The 12,430-nt window shown below is 42.3% G+C and overlaps 1 protein-coding gene across 1 annotated transcript in view; it reads left to right on the forward strand.

Annotated features, from left to right (window-relative positions):
- Positions 1–12,430, forward strand: part of si:ch211-26b3.4 (connector enhancer of kinase suppressor of ras 2) — a 67,502-nt gene that overhangs the window by 30,669 nt on the left and 24,403 nt on the right. The window contains exons 9-11 of the mRNA XM_039622769.1: positions 2,517–2,663; positions 9,475–9,602; positions 9,720–9,931. Of these exons, the coding sequence (XP_039478703.1) occupies positions 2,517–2,663; positions 9,475–9,602; positions 9,720–9,931 (487 nt within the window). The remainder of the gene's footprint in view (positions 1–2,516; positions 2,664–9,474; positions 9,603–9,719; positions 9,932–12,430) is intronic.

Below are 12,430 nucleotides of genomic sequence, written 5' to 3' on the forward strand. Positions count from 1 at the left end.
GTCTTCTGAGGAAAAATGTGGAATTTGCTCAAATAAAAAACTGATTGTTTGAAGAGGCAGCATAATTATGTGGAGGTAATAGCATCTGGGAAAATAATGAAGACCCCTGGGATTTGAAAAAAGCTCTCCAGCAGCAGTTTATGCTCTGTTATTTTGTTAGGTCTCTCTCTGCTTCCCTTTGCTATCTGTGTATTTGTATAAGAGAGGAGACCTAAACTCGGCTGGTTACGAGTAGCTGTGTGAACCCTTTTAGTGTATAATGCACTATGTTGCTGTGGAGCTTAAAGTCATGGAAGAAACAAAAGTTTAGCTTGATAAAAGTCGAGTTCAGCTTCGAACCACAGTCTTATCAACTCATGTAGCTTCAAAACTACAGACACGGCAGGATTAGCTTAGCATAGCTAAGTGAGGTGGGGGCAATGTTTGCTTCAACAAACAAGATATTGCACTAATTGTTAAACTTCAGAAGCACTGGTACAAAGTTTTTTGTAGTTTTTTGTACATTTTGTCAGATTTGAGCTACCTGTTTCCACCATTTCCCAAGTGATTACACTAAGCTTGGCTAATTGTTGTGTGGTTGTCACTTCAACTGCTAAACAGACAGTTTGCTAGCAGTCAGCTCAGCAGCCAAGCACGAAAAGCTTTGGACAGAATGTCCCAACATGTTGAAGTTTTCCTACCATAAAAGAGGCCAACATGCTTAAATGGTAAATGTTCTTTGAGCGTACGCAGCTGTTTAAAGCTTTGTCTAAAACGAGTCGACTTTTATTTCAAATCTGATTAATGTATTAAATCTGATTAATAAACAAGATTTAAAATCTGACCAGAGATTCAAAGCTAGCTTTAGATGCTTGAAGGTGTTTTGATGACAGGAACTATTTGTTTCTGCACTTCAGTTTGATAAATGTCCTTACCCCTCGCACAAGGATTTGAGCTTGAGCTCAACAGTTCACATTGGTAAATTACAGCACAGATGAATGGCACCAGTTCTAGTGTGTCCAGGAATAACCCCTTTTTGGTTTAAGTGGCAGGAGAGAACAGACAGCAGTAACTCACTTTGACCCAGGCTCTTCCTGCATTTGAACACTGACTGAACTCAGAGCTCTGAACTGCAGAGGGGGAAAGTGGACGCTACAGGCTGACACAGGCAGGTCATCATTATGTCAGGAATAAGGTCAGAGCAGCTCTGTCTCTGTGTGTGTGTGGCTGAGTGTGCATGCGAGTGTATGTGGCCTCTGCGGACGCTTACAGTGGCTGAGACCAGTGTAGCCAATCAATGGCCTGACGACTGCTTCGAGCTCTGGAGACAGGCCGGCCAGAATTGCTGCAGTCAGCGCTCCTTTTTCTCTCTCTTCTCTGCATTCCTTAGGCCTAACTATACTGACTAAGCAACCCTCTATTTAAATATGACACTTCTTTTAGACCAGTGGGGCCACAGTGGTCAGTTTTTTGCTCTGCTTAAGGCTACAAAGTTTAGCATTCAAACACTCTGTGTTGCAGCTTGTATGTTTGCCACTATTAAATCTGAACATTTTTCCCTTTTAGGTTAGACGTGCTTGTATTAGACTACATCAAATTTTAGCTTTGAGTTAAATAGCAAACTCTAAACTAATTTGGTAACTAGTTTCAGAAATTGCAAACTAGAGGTTTATTATAGATGGTATTACATGCACACCTGTGGGTTCTTTCCAGGCAATCTGACTTGCTCCCACAGTTAAAAAAAAATGCATATTGGGTTAATTGGGGATTCTAAATTGGCCGTAGGTGTGAATGTGACTGTAAAAGGTTTTCTGTCTCAATTTGTTTGCCCTGCCACAAACTGGCAACCCTGCCTTTTGCCTTATGACAGCTGGCATAGGCTCCAGCAACCCTGTGACACTGAGTGCTGAAGAAAACGGACTGAAAGTCGACTTGGCTTGGAAATCATGCTTGGAACGTTTTCGGATAAGGGCAGGCACTAGTGAAAAATAAACTTAGCTGTCCATCACTGTGTGCCAACTAACCAATTTTGCCCAATCACATTAACAAATCTTACAAGACAGACATACAAAGATTGAAAGCAGGTGATATTTTGAAAGCTAGCAGGTACTGTTTAGGTAGGTGTGAAGTTAGCATGTTAGATAATCCTATCTTTGTAGGGAATATTTGTGTATAACATGAATGGAAATGGCTGGCAGTGATGTTATCCATCTATTATGCATTTAAAACAGAAGTTCCTCATAGGATGCTGGTTTGTCTAAGCTGTATATTAGAGCTGCTCCAGTGGCTTTTCTAATAATTTCTTTAATACTACTATTACTCTCTGTCTGTAAAAAAAGAAGGTATATGTCCTAGAAACATACACTGTTTTGGACAAGCAGTATCAGAAGCATGTGTGTGGTGGTTTGCAGCAGCAGTCCGCCATATATCTGCTGCTGTGCATGGTGGTTTTCCACAGCAGATGCAGCTGAGCCTGATTCATTGTGTGCAGCAGTTTGCAGCAGTCGTTTCGGTAGCCTGGTATGTGTGCTTCTCAGGTGGGCTGGCAGCTGAAGAACCTGGTGAATGCTCTAAGAGAGGACCCATGTGGAGTCATCCTCACGCTGAAGAAAAGGCCCCAGAACACCCTGAGCTCCACGCCAGCTCTGCTCAGGAACGTCCGCTGGAAACCACTGGGCTTGCAGGTAAACACCAGCACAACTCACAGACGCATTAATGCCTCGCATGCTGACTGGACAAACAGACTCAGTTTGAAGAATTACTGTGACTAAAATTTGAACAGGGATGTCAGAAATTAATAATTGGACATCTAGACTTGTTTTACTCCCCTTCTGTTTAGTCTCATGCATCCTTATCAGCACACTCGATAGCTACAGTGTAAATTCTCATGTAGTAACCTGTGTAGTACTTCCATCTTTGACTCACTCTCACTCTTGTTTTTACTGCCCACACTCTGCATTCTGCTCCTGGCATTTTAAAAGAATATTGTTTTAAAAGAAACTTATTCCCTGATTGACCTTGTATCAGTCCTCCCGTTGAGCATTTGAGAAATCTTTTTTACCATTTGCCACACTGCTGGCACCGCTCAAAGCCATTCACAAATGCGTAGGCAGCTAATGCTCAACCTGAAGAGAATTTAGGCATACAGAAGGCTTGCTTTTTTTATTAAACAGCAATAATGCTAAAAAATCATAGCAGTGAAGGGGAAACTACCTAATTAAATCTGTACTTTATTTCGATCTTGTGTGAAGGATGTAAATAGCGCAACGTGGCCTAAAGTTTTATGCTAGAGAGAAAGAGTTTAGGCAACGAAAGGTCACCCGAGGGGGCCCCATCCCATTCCCCTCCTGCTCACATTCAGATTTATTGAGACTTTAGTCCCGATTCATTCAACCTTTGCCCCAGAGAACGTCTCGTTTTCAAAGGCGAGTAAATTTTTAATGTACTGTAGATCTTAAAGGTGGAACGCCTGTTTGAAGTCTTGCAGCTCATAGTGGGTGTACACATTTCACTTAAGGGCAAATACTTTGTTAATCTGTCACTCGCCGCCCAGAAATATCACTGAGCAATTTAGGCGCACAGAAAGAACAAGCTGTGCCGAGACGGACGGAGGGGTGAGGCGAGGGCTAGTCTGATGCTGCCTGAGTGCTCTCTGAAGCGCCGAATGTTTTGTCAAGCTCCTGTGTTGCACGACTGCTATTTTTATCTCAGCGTCAGGCTAATTCATTTACATGCTACATGTATGCTTTGATCTCTGCTCAGTGTTCAGCTGCGCTTTGGCTTTTTGAGGGTTTCTTTTGTTTGTTTGTATTTTTTGTAATGCTCCTTTTTTTCATTCTGTGTTTTCTACATGACTGTGAGCATATTGGCGTGCATGCAAGTGTTTGTTTATGCAGAACTTGCAGCTTCTGGGTAGAACCTATTGAAACTGTGCAATAGCGATCAACTTCATTAAAACAAGGTATAAGACTCTTCTCGTTTCCAGGTTGCTGCCTTGTTATCACAGCCCCCGAGTTGTCATCAGGAGCTTATTGTTATATTTATGCATGGGCAGGGGATTGTGGGAATTCTACTCTGATGGACTGCTTAGACATAAACGCGCCATGAGGGGCCCAGATCAGAGCGCAGAGATATCTGCTGGAGAAGAGAAGAAAGGAGTGTTTTAGTTTTGTTCTCTCTCAGAAAGACCGGAGCTCTTAATTATTCATAAGCAACTACAGGCAGCTCCACTGGCTCTGAAACAAGAGCTGCTACTCAGCAAATACTGGAGATAATTCACTGAATCCAAAATATCTTGCTAAACAGCCTGTTTGTGTGTGAGCATGTGTGTGTGTGCGGTGAAGAGAGGTGGGTGTGCGCACATTGCTGAGCTTGGCCGCATGCACGCTTGTCCATCTGGGTGTCGGAGCAAGTGTGTTACTGTACGTGTTTGTGCACGCATGCGGAGAGATGATTCCCGTTATCGGACCCGTTGCTCCTTTGAGAGGCGAGGGAACTGGGTCACTGCACTCTGTAAGCGCTGGTTTTTGGATGCATTACTGTACATGAACGCTTCCAAATCAAACACACATAGAGAAGACATGCGCACTCGCACCTCTGAGCTCAATTTTGGAGGATGAATTGTACGGGCTGCGAAGTTTAGCTGAAATGTGGCAAATGTACAGCTGGATTATAACTGAATCCACAAAGGAAACAATTTATCTCGGCATGTTATCATGTGATTCCAAGCTCCCGAAATCCTGCCATGGCAACGTCTTTTATTCTCCTAAATAATGACATATCTCTCTCTCTTTCTTTCTATGTGTGTGCCAGTATGTGAGCAGCAGGAAGGAGTAAAAGCAATTTGATGATTCACTGTCATTACATTGACGCTGTGAAAGGGTTTTAAAAGAGAACACGAGGATTACCATGATGATGCATACCGCATGCATGCATTCTTGCATGAATGTCTTCTGGGCTGCTGCAACATGTATGTGTTACTGAGAGCATCCACGTCACAGGTCACACATGCGCCACACGTTGTCTGTGACCCTGCTTTCATAAATCTCTTACATGCTCAGACATATAAATCATTACTCTTGATAAAAACCTGCTATTTTGGGCAACATGTATTGGCAGTTAAGCTATTAATTGATTGGCTAGCTGAGTGCGAGGGAGCTTATTGATTTTTTTTTTTTTTAAATAATCACAGGTCGTTTTTTTGGTCTGTTATTGTGCTGTGTTGTGTTTTCAGCTCCTAGTTTCATACTCAGTGCAGTCATATGAGGGTGGTATCAATCTCTTCATCTAACTAGAGGCATTAAACCAAATAATTACATTTCCCCAAATGTCACACTGTTAATTTGACACATCGGTATATGCCATTTCTTTTTTTTCCACATGGGCTTGCTTTAAATATAGTCACTGGCCACTTCATTATGTACACTTTGCTAATACTTGGGGGATATTGGGCCATACTGACATGATAGCTTAAAACGTTTGCAGCAGATTCATGCACATCCTGTCCACCACATCCCAAAAAAACGGATCCATTTGAGCTTTTTGACACGGTGGGTTATCCAGCCATCACCTCATTTGACTGTCTGTGTGTTCATACACAACTTTGCATTTAATCTTTAGTTATTATTCACCTCTGACTAGTGCTGGGCGATATGACGATATATATCGTGTGGACGATAGAAAAGTGTCTATCGTGCCATTTGTCTTCTATCGTTTGTAACCCTAATTTTATAAATTATTACATAAAATATATCATTAACCCTTTACAACCGGTCGGAGCAGGCACACTCCGTTTTGCCTAACTATTTTTAAATCCCTGTAGAACTGGAAGGTAGCGCAATAATTTTTTTTTGCATATGAAACTGTAGGACTTGTACTTACATCTTATTCCATCAGCTTGTCCTAGGTCACGGTTTCCTTCCACATTTAGCTTTGCAAAAATTGCATAAAAAGCACTTCCAGGAACAAAAACAATATTCCAGAAACACGCTTTGCCGATCCGATCAGCTGTTCATAAGACTTCCTAAGCTGGAATATAAGTCAGCGCGAACTATCGCATGTCCGCCATTACCAGTCTGAAACCGGAAGTGACGTCATTTTCACGGAAAATGTAGTTTTTAAAAGTCATGTTTGACTTTATGCTTTTCTGTATCATTTCTGGGATGCTTAGAAGTCAAATGACACTGTTGGAAATAGTTTATTTTGATGCACATGCTGGTTTTTTTTGCAAATTTGCATTATAATATTTATTTTCATGTTTCCTGTAGTATATAAAAATTAGTGTATCTCGAAAATAAAACTATGAAGACACTCAAAATAAATTTCTCGTGGTTGGAAACTATTTTGTGCAACTTTTTTGTATTTACAGTTTTGAGGGATAAGCCTCTTAAATTTCTAACTAGAAATATATGTAAAAAAACAAAACAAACGATTTTCAATTTTTTTGTAGTTCATTGCACTTTTTTGCAATTTATGTAGTTACTATGGACTTAATGCATACATATCATTAAAATTTGGGCTATAACGGTTGTATTGATGTATAGCAACTTGAAATGCTCCCACAAATGGCACTACAGCATGTAAAATGTAAAGATAAGCTCTGGCGGACTTGGTTCTATGGTAGGTCTTAAAGGGTTAAATAGCCTGTGGCAAATATATTAGTGTTGTCTTCTCACTATACATGCTCTTAACTTTATGCATGAGAAAATAAAGTATAAAAAAAATGATATTTTTTGCAAAGAAACTCCGTCTTGTGGTTTTGCGACATGGTGCTGCTTTACGTGCACCCGGATTTGCGACATGCTTTACGGTAACTCAAAACAAAGACTGCACCCTCTCCACTCGCTGTTTACAGACTGCATACTTTCCAGATGACCACAGGTCAGGTGGTATATCGTGATATATATCGTTATCGTGATATAAAATAATTCATATCGTGATAAATATTTTTTCCATATCGCCCAGCACTACCTCTGACTCTCTTCCACATCGTGTCTTTTGTCCTGTCTTCCTCCCCTTACCCCCAACGGTTAGCACGTGTAAACCCCCAAACCTTTAAAATACCACATTTATTTTTGACCTGAAAGCTGCACCTGAGGAAAGTCGGACCACAACAACACTCATTATCTCGTCTGAGTGGGTGTGAAAGAATTGCTGCACATTTCACGTATGTCAACATACTGATTGTTATCAAGAACACAAATTACTCGCGTGATATTTACACATCATGTGGAAAATGTGAAGGTGTGATGACAGTTTAGTTCTAGTCAAAACATGTTTAATGTGCTGATCGAACAGAAATGTTGGTGCAGACACATCTAAACTGTCCTCTCTCCATGAGCCTGGTTCTGCTGGAGGTTTCTTCCTGTTAAAAGGGAGTTTTTCCTTCCCACTGTCGCCAAGTACTTGCTCACAGGGGGTCATATGATTGTTGGGGTTTTCTCTCAATTATTGTAGGATCTTTACCTTACAATATGAAGCATCTATATAAATAAAACTGAATTGAGTTGAATATGACATTATATCACTTTATTCAATGGGATTTTGTTGTTATTTTGATACACCAAAGGTGACTTTCCTGATACTTCAGCCTGGTCAAATACTGCCATTTCATTAAAGTGTGTAGTATCAAAAATTACACACAAGGTGTCTTTTTGTGCCAGTGTGGGCGTCACCTGTTTTGGGCCAGTTCCACAGTCTCACTGTAAAGAACTGCTTGGTGTCACATTTTACTATAATAGCACTTTTTTTAAAAACTTGTCTACAACCAAGGAACAGGCAGGAAACGACACTCCGGCATATCAGGCAGCGCAGCAGTGTTTGACATCCTGGATGAACTGAGTTGCATAGCCTCATAACGGCACGACTTCCTGTGAAACAAGGACGCTTTTTATACTCTAACACACCAAATTGTCTGCAGTGGATAAGGCCTATTGTGACTTGAAAATTGCAGGCTCAGTGAATTTAACTCAGTAAAAGAATCCCAGGAATGGCAAAACATTCAATTTAATAACTCTCCTTTTTGGAACATTCTTAAACGTTTAAGGCCTTTACTTTGTCAAGTGTGTGTGCATGTGTGTGTGTGTGTGTGTGTGTGTGTGTGGGCTGAGGAAAATTGGTCTGGGAAAGGTTTTAGTGGTAGATTCTTAGGTAGTCTAGAGTGGACACAGCGGGGGTCAAATGCTTTAAGTGTTGTTTTAACAGACTAGAATTTCTCCTGCTGCGTTACTCCCATCTCTCCCCACTTCTACCCCCAATCCCTTTCCCATGCAGGGAGCAGTGGGCTGTAATCACTAAATTACTGTTTTCAGACTCAGTTCGAGTCACCAAACTGCACAGCTCCCCCACCTCTTTCCCTCTTTGTCTCTCTTGCTCTCTCTCACTCTAGCACTCTTTCCCTTTCTCTCTTTGTCCTATTTCATTTGCTCTCTCATGTCGTTCTCTTTCCAGCTCGCCTTCATTATTTATCGTGAAGCCGCCTTACTGTAAGCTGCCTTTATGAGTGGAGGGCTGTGCGGGAGAGAGACGAGGAAGACAGAGGCAGCCTGGGGGATAGAGGCGAGGGAGGGGAGAGGATGGAAAGTTTGGAATATGAAATGAATTTGATTAATGCGCTGCTGATGAAATGATGAAACCACGGACTTTCGTAATGAGAGCACTGCCCACTTTGCCGTTGCTCAGGCTTCGTATCTGTTTATCCAGTCTGTCTTCACTTGCGTCGTCTCCGTCTAAAATGGAGCGTACTCCTCCGACAGTAAAACACTTCATTTTTCAAAATCTGTAAACGTCTTGCTCGGGGGTGGAGGGGTGACGGCACGAGCTAAGCGTTTGCCACCCCCGGCTGTTTCGTCTGAGAATCAATATAATTCGTTTAAAAACTTGGACTGAGTCGCAGTGACATCAGAGGCGAGGCATCCTGTCCTCACGGAGGACCCCGAGGCGAGGCATCCTGTCCTCACGGAGGACCCCGTGACAAATGGGTGTCCTTGAGTCAAGCATAGGTAGAAGGCTACACTACTTTCCCTCTGTCCCTGCTTTTTCTTGTGGCACGGGATGCAGGGAGGGATTTACAGAGGGGTGAGAACCGAGGAAGAGCAAAGAGAGCATGGGAGAAGGAGGGGTTGTCATGGGAACAGACGTGGAGAGGCCTGTGTGAACGAAGACGCTTGAGACAAAATGACAGAATGGTGAAGTGACTGAACTTGGGATAGGCAGGTATTTAAAAAAGGGAAAAAACAACATAGGCGACATGACAGCGGTGTGGAGATAACTCTCTTGTTTGTGATTCGCTCTTAAAACAAATGCCAGGTGCAGCGCGAGCAGGATATCACAAATAAAAGGCTCCATTCCCTTGTAGGACCGTAAACTGTGTGCTTGTTTGTTTTTCTGTGAAGCAGGGAAAGATCTAATGCTCACTTACTGCAGGTTGTGCTCTGAGATCCCTCACCATCCTCCCATTAAAGACTCTCGTCCTTTCTCTCTGTTCTCTCTCTTCAGCCGGTCCCAACCAGCCCCACCAGCACCTCACCTACACCCGGTGGAACTTTGGGCATGTCCAAAATGGATGCACCGAGCATGCAGGACGTCTATATCCTCTCCCCTGTTTCCGGACTCTATAGCACCAGGTCAGCCTCACACACAGGCAGATGCCTGATGATGACCATTATATTGATTATTATGATACGACGATGATGAGTGCGCTCATGACAGCGGTGATGACAAGCTGCGCTGTCTCTCCCCAGGGAGGAGATGGGTCTGATGTCATGTGACGACATCAGCCGCTACAGCGTTAGCTCCCAGTCGGGCTCTAAAGGTTCAGAGGCGGTCAGTTACTACCTGGACCAGGACAGCGGTCAGTACTTCTCCTTGCTGGAAGGAGACGGACCGCCGGGACCTGACTATGACAGGGGTCGCAATACGGGGATTCGTCGGCGAGACAAGACCCCTACCCACGGTAAGAGGTCGAGCGTGATCAGGCGGCTTGGACGGAGCAGGAATGGCTCTGGGTCTGTGTTTGTAATGGGAAAAAAAATCACGCTTTCTCCCACAAGTTCTCTCACCTTTTCTTTTCACCATTCTCTCAGAGCTCCTCCTTATATGTTTGTTCATCACCCGCCTCATGGCTCTGCTCCTTTGTGTCATTTTCCGGCGTACACATGTGCCAAAAGCAAAACAAAATCACACGCCAAACGGTCAATCCAAATAAACTCCAGCTCCCTGTCTGCCCCACCACCTGTGTCCACCTTCGTTCCAGATCACTTCCAAAGCATCCTGTAATGCACCCTTCCTCTGAGTTTATTCAGGCACAGCTATATGGCATGCAGGATGAGGGTCATCGAAGCTGAATCAGAAGGCAACGTTTCTTTATCATCTCTTTAGCGAGGCAGTCTGAGAGCACAGTGGCAAAATGAAACTACATATGCAAGAATGATTGTCCTCGTATGTTTCATGTGTCGTTTTGTGCCAGGCAAAACAGCATGGCACATTTTCACCAGGATGGTGGCTGAAAAAGAAATGATGGGTTAAAAAAATACCTGTCATGTCAAGTAATGTCAGACATGACTGCAACAATATAAACTTTAGCAATATCAATAGCAGCTAACATGCTAGCATGGATATCTCTACTAGAGATGGACCGATCCGATATTACGTATCGGTATCGGTCCGATACTGACCTAAATTACTGGATCGGATATCGGCGAAAAATAAAAAATGTAATCCGATCCATTAAATATCAAAAAAGCATCGCACAAAACTTGCAACACGGCGTAACTCGGCTCATAACCGTAGCACGTTGCAGCAGTATGCCTCACGTGATAGAGTGGCTGTGTGTATTTGTAGCCTCACTACCAAACCAGCATTTCATCTCTGAGGAAGTTATCCCAGAGAGAAGTAAAGCAAGTGTGTAAGTTCATCTCTGAATGTTTGTAAAGCATTCCCACGTTAAGCTTAACAACCGATATGTGGAGTGACTGCCTCTCCCTCACCTTCCTGCCGCTACTTCAATCGTTAAACTGCTTAACGATCAGCTGATCGGCTTTTTTGTCACGAGTCCATCTCTCTTCTTTGTTTTTGGCCCACTTTGCACCAGAAAGAGGAAACCAGCGGCTGAACAACAGCAGCACGTTTAAGCTTGATAAGCTGTTGTTAGAATTTATTTAATATTACTTTCTAGACCAGGATCCTTTTCTACGTAGCTGACGGCTGGTAACTGTGCAGGGGCGGATCTAGCAAAGTTTAGCCAGGGGGGCCGATAGGGCATGAACAGGGAAAAGGGGGCACAAAGACATACTTTTCTTTCTTATTCTCATTTAAAATATCTAGCTTTTAATTAATAATTATCTGAATCTTACTCCCAAAGTTTTAATCTGATGTAAAATGTATAGAAGTCCATTACTATATATAGTAACTCTTAAGTCTATATACCCTAGTAAGCTATAGTACTTGGGAAGGTACCATCTGTGAATTCTGCAATTCTGTTGAAGAAAGATGTTGAATCTATTTAATTATTCTTGAAAAATAATTTGTTTCTGTGCATTTTTTTTCACCCTGCATCAAATTAAAGTTGATTACATCGATTAAGCATCATGAGGTGGAGGGTGGGGGGTGGTTCCCTATTTTTTTTTTTTTGCTGGGAGTTTGCAACCCTATTAGTTAGGTTGCTTAATATTTCTGCTAAGTACTCTTTAAAATACCAGAATAGGGAGGATGGAGTAGGTTTAAGTTAGGTTTTAAGTTAGGTAAGGTTTATTAGATTGATCAGTGTTGCTGAACTATGAAATATTTTGGGTGCAGTGTATTTTTTACACACAGGTATAACAGAATAGCTTTAGTGTTGTTGTTTATTTAAACTTGAGTATGAACTTATACAAAATGCAGCAAGATATTTTAAAAAAAACAGTTTTATTGATTAAAAAACACAATATCGGATTCATATCGGTATCGGCAGATATCCAAATTTATGATATCGGTATCAGTATCGGACATAAAAAAGTGGTATCGTGCCATCTCTAATCTCTACTATAGTGGAATATGCTAGCATTTTCTATACCTCCAAAGGCAACGAGAGGGGATTGCTAAATGAAGTTGCAGGACCATGGCATTATGAACAGACAACATACCTGATTTGAATTTAATCAGTTTCCCTTTCAAAGTCATCTTCTCGTGCACCTCTGGGCCACTTTCAGTGCTGCTGCTATTTTTAGATCGCTGCTTGTTTTGTCTCTTCTGCACTGTGCACTTTGTGATCTCACTGTGGACCTCGATTTTTGCAGGAAGGAAACATCAAATTTTTGCTTCAAACTGAGCGCACTTCTCTCAGGGATCATCACTGGCGAAAGAAAGTGACCTGTGATACTATTTAAAGACCTGTTAGCTGTTCGGTTAGAGCCCAAGGTTTCAAGCACAACCAGGAGCATCCTTGTGGTTTTTTGCCTTGTTATGCACAGGTTGT

Source organism: Oreochromis aureus, linkage group 2 (assembly GCF_013358895.1).
Source record: "Oreochromis aureus strain Israel breed Guangdong linkage group 2, ZZ_aureus, whole genome shotgun sequence".
Taxonomy (NCBI): Eukaryota; Metazoa; Chordata; class Actinopteri; order Cichliformes; family Cichlidae; genus Oreochromis; species Oreochromis aureus.